This window comes from Gadus morhua, chromosome 14 (assembly GCF_902167405.1).
Source record: "Gadus morhua chromosome 14, gadMor3.0, whole genome shotgun sequence".
In the NCBI taxonomy this organism is placed as follows: Eukaryota; Metazoa; Chordata; class Actinopteri; order Gadiformes; family Gadidae; genus Gadus; species Gadus morhua.
Window position 1 is genome coordinate 20,804,519 of NC_044061.1, and position 17,796 is coordinate 20,822,314.

Genomic DNA, 17,796 nt, shown 5'->3' on the forward strand with positions numbered 1-17,796 from the left:
ATTAAAATTGAGTGAAAGTACAAGGGCGTATAGAGCCAGGCTAGCCATCTCCCCTTCTGGATACACAATGATGAATTTGGAATTATACAATTAGTATGAAAATGCCTGGTTAAAGATATGTCTGCTTATTCTGTTCAAGACAGGAATGTGCAGAAGTCTCTCATAGAAGAGAGACTTAAAACAGAGACTTAAAACAGCACAGGATATAAAAAGAGACAGACTGAGTGATAAAGAGATACAGAGAAAAAGCCTTAAAAAATTGCTGCAAAGAAGAATTCTTCAGTAGTGTTAGCGTAACAGTGTGATGCTTATAAGCCACAACCCCCCCCAACAGACACACACCCTGTGCCTCATCATAATAAATAACTTTGACTGGTTGGATATATAGGCTATACAGATGTCTATAGATCACTGGTGTTACAGTTTGTTTGACCTCATGCAGAGCATCTATCTTCATTCCTCTGGCAGCCCAAATAGTAGAGCCTTGATTCCAATGGAATGTTCCAAATTTGTCATTTTCAGAGAAAGGGACAAAGGAATGTGGCTTTCCTTTCAGTCTTCCAACTGCCTTTCCCCGGAATTCTCTCCAGGATATCTGCGGCTTTCAACACATTAGATGTGAGACCTTTTTAATACCTCTTAATATCGTATTATATACTTATTTCCGACCAAAATCTGTCGACCTGGCGCCTTTGATTCTGGCATCGGTGAAGGCTAACGCACGCTCATGAAGCCCAGCATAACAAGTGCAGCAGAAACATGATTCAACGGGATCATAAGCACCAAACATTTAATCTGTTGATTTGAATATTCTTTATCTACCAACAGCCCTGCAAAAAAGAATTACGCTGGCCTTTAAAATACCTTTAAAGGGTTTATATTTGACATTTGTGAAGAGAAGGGTGATTTCACACCTATAGGTTGATTTGGTCAAAACCATTCTTCAACAATGTTGCACGGTCACCTTACTCCACCGATCGAAAGAGTTCCAAAGTGCGTTCACATCACCTGTGATCAAACTGCGTCATCATTTACAAAACCATAATTTACAAACAAAATCGCTCTTGTGATAAATCGTACCGAGCCTAAGTGGAAGTGTCACCATCTCATGAGCGGCGCAGACGTAAAAGCAAAACTGTGGGTCCCTTGAAATGGTGTGACTGGCATGACGAACGCATCACACTGGAACTACCATTGCTCTATTGATATCTCTGCTCCTAATAGCCTGTCGCTGCCACCTCGCCCAGCCCTGTCCACATCACACCCGCTTGTTCACAGCCACTTAAAACAGGGACAACAGAATCCATTCACTGCCATCAGCCCCTCGCTAAATAAAGTTGATTTGTACAATGCTTCCCTCTATGTAGGCCAGAATGAGGAGGAAGAGGGCTGGTCAAGCCTAGGGTGCCCTGTTTGGCCAGTGGGATTGTTCGATTGGGTTTTATTTACAATTTCCTGCGGTGAGTGGGTTTGTCACCGGACGTACACACACACACACACACACACACACGCACGCACACACACACACACACACACATATATATACACACAGTTCTCCTTCGGTCACCGTGTTCCCGAACCACCCGAGTGCAGTGGTGCTGACCTCGTCTTTTTGATCCTACTCAAACATTTGAGACCCCTCTGTTCCTTGTTGGCACCATCAACTTCCTACCATAGCAACACGTCCCCCCCCCCCCCCCCCCCCCCCCCCCCTCTCTCTCTCTCTCTCTCTCTCTCTCTCTCTCTCTCTCTCTCTCTCTCTCTCTCTCTCTCTCTCTCTCTCTCTTAAAGTTTTCCTTGAGTGTTTGAGTTTAAAAGTTCATGTTTAACTTTTCCTTTCATATTATGCTTCTGAGTTTAAAAGTTTAACTTTTTCTTAAAGTTTTGATAGTCCTTGCATAACATAGCCCATGTTAGGGCTGTACTTTCCCATGCCAGACCCATGTATGGATGGTACATCCCCCTGTGTTTGGGGGAGACAAAGTAGACTTCATCTTTTGGCAGAGACGAGCGATCTCCACCTAAGGTAATATGAAATGCAAGCTTACTTATAGATGCTATGGGCTATGGTAAATCTGACAAGGGAAAAAGATTACTTACCTTATGAACACACCCGTTTCACAGGGATGCATAAGGTTTCATCTTAAAAAGGAGACAATTTAAACCCCTACCGGTATGAACAAATCATCTGGGAAATTCACATTTACACAGGATAAAACATCCAAGGGTGAATAAGCCTACCTCATGGTCACCTCCCTTTCATGGGAAGGCATTGGGTTCATTTAGTAAAAGAAGACCCTGACATATTCCGTACACGCTTTGCCTTGTTAACCAACACTATAAACTTTTAAGTTGTCTTGAAAATTGCTCAACCTCTTAAAGTTTTATGTTTTACATATAATTCTTTTTCATTATTATAATTTTTGTCTTGTGTTTAGTAATACAAAAATGAATTGGTTAACCCTACATGAGGGCCACGTTCGTTCTTACTTGAGTCATGGTTTTAGCCTGGGCAAGTGACCAGAGGGGGCGATATACGTGTATACTTATACGTATGTACGTACATACAAGAAAAGGCTGTACCGAGTAAATATGGGTATCCTAAGTGCTTGAGGGGCCGTCTCAGGAACATTAGGGTAACCGAGAGGGTCGAACCCGAACTGTGAAGGAGGCCTTAGCGACGGGATCCATGACTACACATCCACACACACACATACAGTAATCATTAATCATGCAATAACAATACTTGGCTGTAGCTACAACCTGTTGCGTCAGCAATAGCAAAGCCCAAAGCCCAGTGAAGAAAATCCCCTCATGTTTTACTTCTGTAAGAAACCTCCCTATACGGTTGCCGTGGGTAACACAGTAATGAGATCACAGGTCAGAGAGGCCCACTCAAACAGTGGTGTGTGGACTTTCTCCAACAGGAATGGTCCACTGGGTGTGTGTATGTGTGTGTGTGAGGGTGTGTGTGTGTGTGTGTGTGTGTGTGTGTGTGTGTGTGTCTGTGTGTGTTGAATAAAAAAACGTGTGCATAAAATGTGTGCGTTTGAACGAGTATTTCTCTCATGGAATCGGATTTATCGGGTGTTACTGGTGCATGCGGAGCATACATGTATGTGCGTTTGTGTGTGTTTGTGTGTGTGTGTGCATTTAAAAATGAAAAACAGAGTCTCTCTCTTTCTTTCACTCTCTCTCCCTCTCTTTCTCTGAATCTCTCTTTTTCTCTCTTTCTCTCTCCTTCTTTTTATCTCTCTCTCTCTCCCTCTCTCTCTCTCTTTCTCCCTCTCTCTCTGTCTTTCTCTCTATATCTCTCCCCGTCTCTCTCTCCCCCTCTCTTTCTCTCTGTCTTTCTCTCTATATCTCTCTCCCTCTCTCCCTCTCTCTCTGTATGACGTCACAGTGCAGCACTTCTTGGAAACCAGTCTAAAAACGTCGTACTTGACTTACTGCTCGACATCCTCTTTGTAAGTAGAACCAGGTCTTTCTCAGCACAACACAGTCACTGCGAGCCTGCTGCCTTCTGTTAAATCGCTGTCCCAAAACCTCAACAACATGGCCAGTTTGGCCACACAGTCTTACTCATGGTCTCCGTGGGTGTGAATGAATCACAGGGGTCAGGGCTGATGGTCACTCAAGGCTCAGCACGTAGCGGCCAGCGACGCATACCTCGCTGGTCTTAATGGGAATTAAAGGGGGAGAAATGCCGTGGGACTGTGACTCTGACCTGTTGATACTCCCGTCTGCTGGAGTTTATGTGTGTCTGTTTTGTCTCGCGGGGACAAGCACATGCTGTGTGTGATGTAGCAGACGGTAGATGCTACCGTAATTGCTGCCTGCAGGTGCAGCGATTAATTGCTAATTACGTAAGGAGAGGAACCAAATAGAGCCAGAGAGCCCAACTGAGAAGAAAGAGCTGCTTGGAAAGGATCAAGGATTAGAGCGTTTCACAATAGATTCCAAGCAACGGGTCCCTGTGTCAACCTACCCCCTACAGACCAAACCAACCACACCAATGTCCCCTGTGTGTTTCTCGTACAGATGAAGATTTCAAGCCCTGGTCCGGGAAGAAGTTTAGGTTTGTTTCTCATCAAGACCTCCCCCTGCCTTATTCTTTCTTTTCTTTTCATCCTTTATTTATCCCTTTTTAGGTGGATTTTTTTTTATCCCTTTTTTTCAGGGCCCGGGGAGCAGGTGGTGGTTTCAGGTGCCTTGCTAAAGGGCACCTCAGGATTCAAACTGGCCACCCTCCGGTTACCAGTCCAACTCCTTAACCAGTATGCCACGGATGCCCCTTCAACAACTTTGGACAACCCTGAACAATGTGTCTGTGTCCTTATGTTCGTGGTCATGAGTGCCTAGCCTAGCGCAGTGCGTATTCACGTATTCACTGTACACACATAACATCCCACTTGGTGCTATGTGCAGTGTCTAGTGCTACAATTGACTCATGCGTGCTTAAAGCACGTTGTAGCCATTAAATGGAAGCTTGGGTAGGGGCTTCTGTAAACATGAGCGGAATGGATGTACAACAGCCCGGCTGCAATAGAGTGACATGTCTGGATCCTGTCCTTAGAGGTACTAGGTACGAGCTAAATGGGGGGTAGGGACATTCAACAGATGCCCTGTCATGCCCTAATAACTCATGTGCAGCCCCTTCCACTTTGGCAAGAGGAACACTGTTCTGTGGCCCCTAGCATCAGTGTTAGCATCAGGGGGTAACCAGATCAGGACCAGGGTTAAGGCGTCCATACTACCGGATTATTCTGAGAGGATTTAGAATTTGTGCTTTTATTTGTGTTCTCTGAGAGTAGAGAGTACATCATCCAGTCCACTCTCCTTGAGCATGACAGACACCGACATAAGTCGTCGTAGAAGTTCCAAACCATTATGTTCAACAAGGAGACCCGCAACCATCCTCATCCTCATCTTCTTCATCATCATCATCATCATCATCGTTGACCAATCAAGACGAACCTGGCCATGGGATAATGGGCACAATTTGTTCCGCCTCGGTGCATGATGGGAAACGCAGTCCCCCAAGGGAACGGGCCACATGGATGAACTCCAGCCGAGGGGGAGCCCAGAGTGACCACAGAGCAGGCCGTACCGTACCATTACCTCCTCCTCAATTACAGCCCTCTTTACTATTTCAGTAAAGACTCCAATTTGTCCGACACGGCTCCGGAGCCCAGGGGCGGGCGTCTGCGGCCGCTTCTCGGGTGACAACACCCCCCCCCCCCCCCCCCCCCCCCCCCCCTCCCCCCGGCCGCACGCCGAGCCAGCTGTCGGGCTGAACAAAACATCCACCCCTTTCTTTGTCCCGTCCCCGTAAACTACCGCCCCTACTTTATGTGGCGGTGAGTGTCAATCGGTGTCCTCAAACAGCATAGACTTAAGGCACGGTTATGGTTCCACGTCGACGCCACGCAAGGGCCACGCAGACGCTTCGACGCAGTCGGGAACCTATTTTTTCTGGTTTTAGTGAGCGGGCCGATCACGCCGCGACGCGAGGTTACCATTTTTGGGAGGCGCACGTCACGCCCTTGCGGTGGACGCAAGGAGGATCCGCAAGGATGCAACAGGTCCGTAAACCCCCTTGCGTTGCGTCGACATAGAACCATAACTGAGCTTTGAGTACGCTTCTTCGAAAGCACAGCTCATTCATTCCTTGCCATGGCGTTCGTTTTCCTTGATATGTTTTACCGACGTGAAATATACACACGATTTAGAACGATTCCTTTCAGGAGGTAATTTTTTTATTTCAATTGTCAATGGTACCGCGTCCGACCATTCAATCATTTGAGGGTCAGACATTCTAAGGAGTATTCCATCCGACCAATCAGCAGTAAGTAGCTCCCATTATGTCAGGCTAAGACCCTGGAAATGCTTTGTTTTCTTTTCTGCTCTCCAGGACTTGGCCTGAAACCCCAGCCCCTGGCTTTGGGTCATGGAAAACAGACTTGGAATATGCAGGCACACCTTTCCCGGCCACCGTGTGCCTCAATTAGTGCCATGGAAACGCGCCACTTGACGGTCTTCTAAGCTACCCCACTCTGGTAATCCGCATTACTACTCAGAGCACCCACCCCCCCCCCCCCCCCCCCCCCCCCCCCCCCCCTCCCACCCCTCCGTTCCGGGTTGCCCCGTATGGGATTTCAATTCGGTTAACCTTCCAGTCACACAACCGACGTTTTATTTTGGTTGGCCTGCTCTCGTTGAGGTTAGAGAGTTCACCCAAATTATGAGTCTCTCTTCGTTTTGTTTCCATCCAGAGCTCCTACACTAAAAATATCAAGGCAACATGATGCAACCAAACATTTGCGTTTTCTCAACTTTCTTTTTTACAGTGTAGGTTAGTCATTCAGTTCTGACATTGGTGGACATGAACGGATGTTCCTATAGTGGTGAAATTGTGTTTAAATGTTCATGTTTCTCTTATCAATGCAGCCGTACCTTTTCACATGAAGCGGTGAAAATCAAACGCATCAAATGTATGCAATGTGACATGTTTTGCGTTCTACAGTAGGGTATAGAACACCATTTTGGTTGAATAAACATGAGTTCCTGGCTGCTATAACTCCAGCCCTGGCATTCAGCTGGTGTGTCTGTCAGCCTGTCTGTCTGTTTGTCTGTCTTGTCTGTTAGTAATCAGTTTCTTTTGACAATCTTAGTGTTCTTTGATGTTGGGCCCATGCATACAACGGAACACCAAAACCGCACACACACACACACACACACACACTCACACACACACACACACACACACACACACACACACACACACACACACACACACACACACACACACACACACACACACACACTCACACACACACACACACACACACACACACACACAGACAAACCGACACACACACACACACACACACACACACACACACACACACACACACACACACACACACACACACACACACACACACACACACACACACAGACAAACCGACACACACACACTCACACACACACACACTCACAGACAAACCGACACACACACACTCACACACACATACACACACACAGACAAACCCACACACACACACACACAGACAAACCGACACACACACACACTCACACACACACACACACACACTCACACACTCACAGTGATCCTAAACCAGCAGGAGCCTCAGCAGCGATGGAAACAAGCCAGATGAGGCCAGCACTCAGCAGCTGTTTGCCAGACGCCACGCCCCCCCCCCCCCCTGTCCTACCAAAACAATGTTTGGTTACACTGCACTGGGCTGGTCCCACTCCAAATTCCCATGGCGATGCTGGAAATCAAGATAAACTGCCGGGGTTATGATAATCCTTATCATTCACTCCCCGACCCCATGTCAGCAGGCTCTCTCAGCATGAGCTTCCCCCAAACAACACACAGAGCAGAGGTTTGTGTGTGTGTGCGTGTGTGCGTGTGTGTGCGTGTGTGTGCGTGCGTGTGCGTGTGTGTGAGTGTGTGTGTGTATGTTGGTTTAACGATGTTGTACATGACAATATTAATTTGCTCTTTGAGGTGTTTCGAAATGTAAGCATTCTCTTGTTTATTAGTGTGTGTCTGGTGGTGTGTGTCTCTGTGTGTGTGTTTATCATAGGAGGACGATGAGTCAGACAGTAACCGGGCAAGAGAGAGAAAGAGAGAGAGAGAGATAGAGAGGGACAGAGAGAGCGATGAAGGAGGGGGAGGACAGAAGAGGAACAGAGAGAGAGAGGGAGAGAGAGGGAGAGAGAGATGAAGGCGAGAAATGGCGACAGAATGTCCAACTAAGTGTGTGACGGTAAAAACAACGTGTCACACACCAGCTCTGTGTGGGACCTCGGCCCTGGCCTGTTTTCCATGCGGGCTGCCAGAGTGTGTTTCATGCTGGCCCGGGACTCACGGTACAGGCTGTGAGGAGCAGGGACACGGGGAGGACACCCAGAAGGAGGTGGGCGGAGGTGGGCGGGGAGTTTGGCAGAAGACGGATGAAATCAGAGGCGGAGGGAGAGGAAACAACCCAGATGTGTCCCTCCACCACTGCCAGGACAACATTCTCCCATCTTATCGTCTCCTCGTTTTCTATCTCCCCCTCTCTCTCCCTCCTCTCTCTTCCTTACTCTCTCTTTCTCTTTCCCTCTCTCACCCATCTCTCAAATTCACACACACTCTCTCTCTCTCTCTCTCTCTCTCTCTCTCTCTCTCTCTCTCTCTCTCTCTCTCTCTCTCTCTCTCTCTCTCTCTCTCTCTCTCTCTCTCTCTCTCTCTCTCTCTCTCTCTCTCTCTCATTGGCGTTCAACTCGCTACAAAATTCTTCCAGGAATCATTTGAATCCCGGCCATCTCTCCTGAAAGTGGTTATAATGGGAGTAAATATTGATCATAACGTCCAAACATATTCTGAACACGTTAGGACAACTGTCATGTAGACAACATTACAATTGTATGTTTCATGTCACACCCGGTCGACCACTCCAACACAAAGCTTTGAACTGTAGCCTACGTTGTGTGATGTGTTACAGATGCCAAAAGTCTCTGGGTCCGTGACCAAATGTTCCACAATACACTTTAAACAACCTATTGGCTATTGCTTTATTTATGTGTCAAACGGTCAAACTTGCTCAAACTTTGCCGAAAGCAGGTGTAGCAAGTGTTTTGGGGTTGTTGCGAGAGCACATGTCACACCCTCGTCATGCTGTCACTCCGACTGACCACGGCCAAACACCAACGGCCCGCTGCCAAAGCCTCACTCCTCATTTCCCATGATTCTAAACCACTTGAATTTCCCCATTTAAATCTCTGGGGAAAATGTCAGGCTGGGGCCACACACCAAACCACCAGCAGTGTGTGTGTTTATATGTGTGTTTGTGTGTGTGTGTGTGTGTGTGTGTGTGTGTGTGTGTGTGTGTGTGTGTGTGTGTGTGTGTGTGTGTGTGTGTGTGTGTGTGTGTGTGTGTGTGTGTGTGTGTGTGTGTTTGTGTGTGTGCATATGTCCTAAAAACAATTTTCAAACTTGAAACCAATACAGTTGCCATGTTCCTCTTTTTCTACTCAGCCATGGAATTATGCTGGGCTCTTTTCCCCCTAATCTGGTCTCTTTATCTGTAACCTCCCCATTACCCAGTAAGGTACCTTCAGGGTGCTCAGTGTGAGGGTTGTGAATGGACCTCTTTGAGTATGCAAGCTATTTCATAAAAAAAAGAACAGACAAGCATAGTGAATAGCTGCCACAAGACTTCGATCTTCCTCCATCCTCCGCTACAGACCAGTCTTTATCCCTGGTTCAGAGGTAACTACTCCAAGATAGAGAGAGATTGACACAAAGCGACAACGCCAGAGAGAGAGGGAGAGAGATAGGGGGGGGGGGGTAGAGAGTGAGAAGGAAAGAGAGACGGCTAGAAAAAGAGAGTGAGAAAGAAAGAGAGAGCGAGATAGAGAGACAGAGAGAGTTCAAAATGGGATAAAGATTCAGAAATAGAAATAGAAGGCCATGGTAATTGACTCAATTAATAACAAAGACTGGAGGCAGAGCCAGGAAAGAAGACCTCATTGTTTGGTTCAAACCAGATTTATCTGGACTGGAGTCCTCTGATCCCCCTGCAACTGAAATGTATTTTTATTTATGCTCAAGGACAGAGGGTTTCATTAAATTGAATATGTCTGCCGACCATCTTTATTGCTCTCATTGTTTACTGTACAACAGAAACAACAGAAACGTTACAAAATAATTTATGCATCCAAAAAGGAATAATATTTTGGGAAAGGATTAATGGTTGCTAACATACTGAAGTGGTTAGTCACGTTGCTCTCGTAAAAATATCTCCACCAGATTCCGGTCAAGCTGTACTTGGGTGAGGTGAGTCTGGTCCCACAGTCGGAGCCGAAGACAAGGGTGTAGGGGAAGCCAGTCGCAGTTCATATCAGTACAGGCCAAACACACACACACACACACACACACACACACACACACACACACACACACACACACACACACACACACACACACACACACACACACACACACACACACACACACCACACACACTCACACACACGCACACACACACCATAATATAGATAGAAATATTTCCTTCATAATACATCTTATCTTTTGTGTGCATAAAATACACAAGAAAAAATAAATAGTAATATAGTAGTCGTGGGCTGAATGTGTTTATTTGTGCACATGGCACTGTATACATAAATACACATGGATATATGTGTGTGGGTGACTATATGGGTGGCCGGCAAACAGTGATGGACACAGTGTCCCCCCCTCAGTCCTTGAACTGATGGTAGATAAGGGGTTTAATATTAGCAGTAGGACCTCTGAGGAGGGGGAGAATAGAGATGGACGTGGGGGGCTGGAGAGGGGGGATGGTGTCTGCTGAAGGATGTAAAGGCATGTCATATCATTAAGCCCTGTGGAGGAAAGGAAGGCAAACAGTGTGTGCGTTGGAACAGTTTGTCACAGAAACATGAAAAGAGCTTTACAGTGGGGGGTCAGATAGGAAATGAAGAAAGATATAAATAATAAGGACAAAGGGGATGTTTGAGATCAGGAACACACTCCCAGCTCACTCTTCTGCTCACTCTACTTCTTCTTTCGTTTTAGACAATTGTGTCGCAGTGTTTACCCATGCTGCTTCCCATCGATACAAAGAGAGAGAGAGAGAGAGAGAGAGAGAGAGAGAGAGAGAGAGAGAGAGAGAGAGAGAGAGAGAGAGAGAGAGAGAGAGAGAGAGAGAGAGAGAGAGAGAGAGAGAGAGAGAGAGAGAGAGAGAATATATGGATACGTAGAGGTCACGTAAACAAAGGGCGCAATACCCACATCCTGCCCCAGACCCATTAACTTGTTAAAGGGCTGACGTGGCCAGCGGGGCACCAAAGCTGACTCCACCCATGTGAGTGGAAAGTGAATTTTTAAATGCCCTATAAAATCCCCCGCAAAACACACACCTACAAGGTACAATGCAGCGCACACACCGGTAAGTTAACAAGATAAGTCAAGATTTGAATGGAAACAATATAACTAACGGAACAAAACAGCAATAAATTAAAGACAGCACAATGTGAAGGAAGACCAAAGGTCTTTGGGGATTGGCTGGTAAATGCAATGTGCAAATATGTGTGAGTGTGTGTGTGTGTGTGTGTGTGTGTGTGTGTGTGTGTGTGCGTTTGTGTGTGTGCGTGTGTGTGTTTGTGTGTATTGTGTGTGTGTGTGTGTGTGTGTGTGTGTGTGTGTGTGTGTGTGTGTGTGTGTGTGTGTGTGTGTGCCTGTGTGTGTGTGTGTGTGCATTTTTGTACGTGTAAGCACCATAGATCATAGAATGTAGTGTAAATTACTTCACCCATAGGTTTAAACACAAATGGAGTAGTAAACCTTAAATTTCAAAACACGGACGTTGCCATTATATTTAACCAGCAGCAATGAAAAAAACATATTTAGCGAGGAATCAAATGGAAGCCTTGCCTATTACCGATACTCATACCGTAATAATGAATGAAATTAAACAGTCACAGTCAAAACAGGACCTGTCAAAACACATAACATGGAGATGAACAAACCGCTGACATCCTAACCAAACATAAAACATCGAATAAAGTTGTATTACTAGAATCAAATCAAATGTTTCCCTTTGGCAGTTACTTTTCGCATTCCCAACAACGCGAGCCACCTACAGGCCGTCAGCGGCACTACATGCAGGTCGCTCCACTCACAGGCGGTCAGGGCTCGGTGTGCACGGCACGCATGTGTGTACACAGACGTGTGCATAAAACCCTGCGTGTTGCCACCGGGCTGGCGTTTCGTTCATGCCACTCGGAGAGAGGGGCTAAGTTAGCTTTGATGTTGCGGCGCCGCCCCGCAGAGAGTCCGGATAATACAACACAAACATCAGCCCGCTGAAGAACCCACCAGGCCCAGACCGCGTCTCCCCTTTGTTCTCTGCCAGGTCCCAGGCGAGGAGAGCCAGAGCAAACGCACGCATAAACACTCCTGTTATCCAGTTGAATATAGTCTTTGGATAAGGAACGAGGGAGGCCGGGGAACGGAGGAGCCAGGGGAACGGAGAGAGTTCACGGGGGTTCAGCTCAGGCTTACGCTGGCCCCTGCCGGTTTCGGTTCAACCGCGTTGCTTCACAACAGTTTAGGGGGGGGGGGGGGTTAGAGGGGGGGGGCGGGGGACGTGTCATTGGTCCTGGTTGGGTGGGGTGTCGATGTTTGGAGGGGCTGGACGTTCAAAGTCACAATAATAAAATAGGGAATCCTTTCCCGGAGCGTTTCATGTGCCAATCGTAATACACTCTGAATACACTTTTAACCTCACGTCACATTTTTTTCGAGGTGAAAAATAAGAAAAAAGAAACTGGGCTTTTGATTGTGAACGCTGTTGAGTTGTTGGAGAGGACTCGGGAACGAGTCCGGAGCCAATATCCTACTGGTCAAATCAATTAAACATAGGTAACCTTTTTTAGTCCAGCTTAATCCAGTTAAGGAAGCTGGATGTACAACAAGTGAAATCTGTCAGTTTTAGCGAGCAGTTGTAGCAGTTGTAGTGTCAGATACAGGAAAGAGGAATGAACAGACTAGCTAGGTGTCAGAGCCTGAACCTACTAGCTAGGTGTGAGAGCCTTGACTGAACCGACTAGCTAGGTGTTAGAGCTTCGACTGAAAGACTAACAAGGTGTTAGAGCCTGAATTGAACAGACTAACTAGGTGTTGGAGCCTTGACTACAGAGACTAAATATGTTTTAGAGCCTTGACTGAACAGACTGACTAGGTGTTAGAGCCTTGAATGAACAGACTAACTAGGTGCTGGAGTCTTGACTGAACAGACTTACTAGGTGTTAGAGCCTTGAACGGACTAACTAGGTGTTAGACATTACTGAGCAATCTATTCTGGAACTTGCAGTCAAACAGGTCCAAGGGCAACAGACACCTGTATCTCTGGACAACAGTTCAGAGTGATGACCATTAGCTCTCTCTCTCTCGCACGCACAAACATACACACAACCATGCACACACACATACACAAGCAAACTTCCTTAACCTCTATCTCTCTCTCTCTTGCACACACACACACACACACACACACACACACACACACACACACACACACACACACACACACACACACACACACACACACACACACCTCTCTTCTCCTTCTGAACACATTAAACGCACACACATGCGCACACATACACACACACACACACACGCACACACACACAAATACACTTGTTCTCTCATGCACACAAACTCTATCTCTCTCTCTCTCTCTTACAGACATACTCCCACTCTTTCTCTACTTCTATATCGCACTGTTTCTCACACACACAAGCGCACACAAGCGCACTCACACACACACACACACACACACACACACACACACACACACACACACACACACACACACACACACACACACACACACACACACACACACACTGTATCAATATCAGTCTAACCAAAGTTCATTGCAAACTTCCCTCTGAAGTGATTTCAAAACAAGTGGTGACTGGATTTCCTTAAGAAGGGAGAAGTTGATCATTTTTCAGGGTGTCAGCACATCTCAGGTAGTTTTCTTTTCTTCTTTCACTCTCTCCTGCCATCAGACAAGATCCCCTTCGTTAATATTACTCTTTCTCATACACTGACCAAATCCCCCAAAAGCTCACTCTTTCCCCCTCTCTCGCCCCGTTTCTCACACACTCTCTCTCTCTTAGACACGATCCTTTCCTCACACCCATACTGCTTCTCTCTCTCTCTCTCTCTCTCTCTCTCTCTCTCTCTCTCTCTCTCTCTCTCTCTCTCTCTCTCTCTCTCTCTCTCTCTCTCTCTCTCTCTCTCTCTCTCTCTCTCTCAACTTGACTTTATCTCTCTCACCAGTATAGACAGACTCTCTCTCGCACTCAATCTCTCTTTTTTTCTCCTACACACAGACACACACAGCATGCCGACACAGGGTCCTTGTGGAATACCTTTGCCATCTGTTATAACAAAGAGTTCAGCCAGGCGCTCAGAGCCTGCTCTGTGTAGTCCACACCTCCACACAGAGGAGTCGTCCACCTCCACAGAGGAACTGATGGGCAGACAGACGGACGGACATAGAGAGGTGGATGGACAGATGGGCGGACAGGCCTACCCAACACAGAGAAAGCGGGGCATACACAGACAGACAGACACACAGACAGACAGACAGACAGACAGACAGACAGACAGACAGACAGACAGACACACAGAAAGTCATTCTCGCAGGCAGAAAGACAGACAGACACACACACAGAAAGTCATATGTGCAGCCAGAAAGACAGACAGACAGACAGACAGACAGACAGACAGACAGACAGACAGACAGACAGACAGACAGACAGACAGACAGACAGACAGACAGACAGACAGACAGACAGACAGACAGAAAGTCACACAAACACACTGAAAGACAAACAGGTAGACAGGAACATTCAGACAGGAAGGGCAGAAAATTTGACACACAGGCGTACAGACAAACAGACACGCCAAGAGCCATGAACACAGATAGAAGGACAGACAGGCAGACAGACTTGCACACCGGAAAAAGGCAGACAGACATGCAGACAGGAAAGGCCGTCTGACAGGACGGATGGACGGACGTACACACAGGGGGCAGGTTGAGTGATGGCCACGGGACGGTGGCCAGATGGGATACAGAGAGAACGTCGGTAACCTAGGTGATGGATAATGGATGACGGATGGATAGAAGGATGGACGGAGGGAGGGAAAGGATGGCCGATGGATGGATGAATTGATGCATGGTCGGATGGACAAGTGGAGAATCAGGAGGCGGTATCACTTGGTCTTTCTCATAAAACACGCAAAGCACAGTGCACAATACCACAGACACGCCAACACACACACACACACACACACACACACACACACACACACACACACACACACACACACACACACACACACACACACACACACACACACACACACACACACACACACACACACACCGCACATAAACACACACTGTCTCGTCTGCGTGTAATTAGAGACACACAAACATCAGACAGAAATGGATTTGGTCATCTGGGTTGGCCTTGGCAATGGTTGCCTTGGCTTTGCATCACCCCCACCCCCACCTCCATGGTACGTCAGAGAGAGAGAGAGAGAGAGAGAGAGAGAGAGAGAGAGAGAGAGAGAGAGAGAGAGAGAGAGAGAGAGAGAGAGAGAGAGAGAGAGTCTGACTTCTTACTGCCACGCCCTAATCCCTCCCCGCAACAGCAGTCCCCATCATTCAGCGTGGAGCATTGCTGTCATAGTGCTGCGCAAGCCAATGGCTGATTTGGTTTCAATAAAATGTAACGGGTGGTTGTTGTTATTTTTACAGTAATCATGATATAATCTTGACTGAAACGAAGACCAGTTAATGGCAAAGTGCGGGCCCACTTTCTCTCACTTCTGTGTCAAGACCGACCAGCGGCATGTAGATTACGATATATGATTGAGGCAATAAACTAAATAATTATTTTTTTAAGCAATATTTTTCTCGTACCACCTCAAAGGTGTTTTTGTTACTTTGTTCGTTTTAGGTAAGATGATCTTTTGTTTTAACACCGTTTGGAGTCCCAATCCTTCAGTCCTCAGCATCACCCATCGTCAATCCTCCCCCTATGGTCCCAGGCCTTCACAGACCTGTTATGATAGCGCCTTTGTGTTGCTGCTCATAATCGATATACATGCTTTCACTGTGTGAGCAGACCCCAAGGACTTCCAGTAGCCCATAGACCGACCTGCACGGCAAGAACCAACCCACGCCAAGAATGCAAGCATCATTAATGACCTTTGTGTGTGTGTGTGTGTGTGTGTGTGTGTGTGTGTGTGTGTGTGTGTGTGTGTGTGTGTGTGTGTGTGTGTGTGTGTGTGTGTGTGTGTGCGTGCGTGCGTGCGTGCGTGCGTCTGTGTGTGTGTGTGTGTGTGTGTGTGTGTGTGTGTGTGTGTGTGTGTCTGTGTGTGTGTGTGTGTGTGTGTGTGCGCGCGTATATGTGTGTGCGTGAGTGTGTGGGGGTGAGAGCTGTTTTCATGGAACATTTGGAGTACTTAACTGCGCTCATATGTCTTATATTTACTGCCTAACCCCCACCTTAGCTTCCCCCTCCCCACATCCCCAGCAAGCAGGCTAATTTTAAAAACAAATTAATAAAATACTGACTAAAACATGAACACTGAAACAAAGAAGCCCCAGAACAAAAGTATAACTCTGTGGCTGTACTTGTTGTACTTGGTGCGTCTTGTCGTGCGGGTACCTGTGTCGGCTGGCCGCCCGCGCTCCGTGGGCTGCGCTGTTGTGCTGAGGAGACTGCGTCTGGCCCGAGTACAGGCTGTAGCGCTGCGGGTACGTGCTCTTCGCATCCCCCAGCCACGTCAAGATCCACAGCAGGAGAAACAAAGCCGTCCGGGCCATTCTTTTTGGTTGTTAGTTTTTTTCCCCACGCAAAAGAAAAGCGCCTCTAATGTTAGCGTCGCCAAACGCCTTTGAGTGGAACCGCTGAACTACTCCACGTGAAAGTTTCCAAAAGCCTCGTCGTTGCGCGCTCGGTCTCCCGCGTCTGCGAAGTCCATCCTATCCATCCATCCCGAGTGCGCTGAGGAGAAGACTCAGAAAGAAAAGTGACCAACAACCACCTCGACCTCACCGCTACCTCCTCGGTTTATTTTGTTTAGGCTGTATATACTTAGGGTTGAAGGGAAAAAAGGAACGACCACCATTCATGTCTGACGCAGACAAAAGTCCAAATAAAAGTAGTGAAAGCTCGAGCGCAGGGGGGTGATGATGATAATGAAGCCGACCGCTTTAGGAATGAACGTTTTTCTTCCAAGTCCCGTAGAATACTGGAAATGGTGTTACCCCTCCTTTCCAGCTCATACTTCGGTTCTCTCTGTCTCTCTCACTCACACATTCTCTCTCTCACCCGTTCCTCCAACCACACTCATTCATCCACCCCTTCTTCTAGAACCCCTCCTACCGCTGCCTTGTGCTATAGTCATCTCTGAAAAACATCAGTGAACCGAGTTGGGTCACTAGCCAGTCCCTTCCACTGCAGAGGAATAATTATTCACACTGCTTTTCAATGCGTGCGTCAAGAACATGTATTTTATTTTTTTTTTACTGTGATTCCAAGACATCTCAAAACAATTATTTTATTTTCCTTTTTTCCCCTTTCTGGATCCCGATAAGCCCTCAATGGGAGTGTGGATTTCAGAGATACGCCTACTCCTGTCTCACACTTGTCTGCTGTTCTTATCTCCCACAGACCAGGGGTATCTGTATCTTATCAGATGCAGACGGGTTGCCTCTTCCTGAACTCTGTTTTCTTCCCACATGGTACAACTTCGTCCTGTGGTCGGCATGTCATAGCCTAACGTTTGAGCTGATAGCAATCCATCTCCATACAGTCCTAGGATGGGAAACACGTATGACGTGATGCTACTCTGGACTTCTATCCCTCGGAGCAAAGGTCATAAGGAGGTAGGGGGGTGTTTCATTACTACAAAGTTCAGAGGTCACAGGTGAAAAAGTTGAAAGCGTATGTGTACGTGTGTGTGTTGGTGTGTGAGTCGTGTGAGTCGTGTGTGCACAGATATTTCTGATTTCATCCCATGTAGCATCTGTCCACCACCTGCCCTCAAAATAGCTGTTGACTGACCTACAATATATCCCCCTCCAACCACCACACACACACACAGTCACGCAAACACACACACACACACACACACACACACACACACACACACACACACACACA

At 47.1% G+C, this 17,796-nt stretch overlaps 1 protein-coding gene across 1 annotated transcript in view; it reads right to left on the minus strand.

Annotated features, from left to right (window-relative positions):
• The window catches only part of emilin1b (elastin microfibril interfacer 1b), a 40,304-nt gene extending 23,323 nt beyond the window's left edge, over positions 1-16,981 (minus strand). Inside the window, exon 1 of the mRNA XM_030376214.1 lies at positions 16,297-16,981. Coding sequence (XP_030232074.1) covers positions 16,297-16,454 — 158 coding nt within the window. The 5' untranslated portion in view covers positions 16,455-16,981. The remainder of the gene's footprint in view (positions 1-16,296) is intronic.
• Positions 16,982-17,796: the final 815 nt, after the last annotated feature.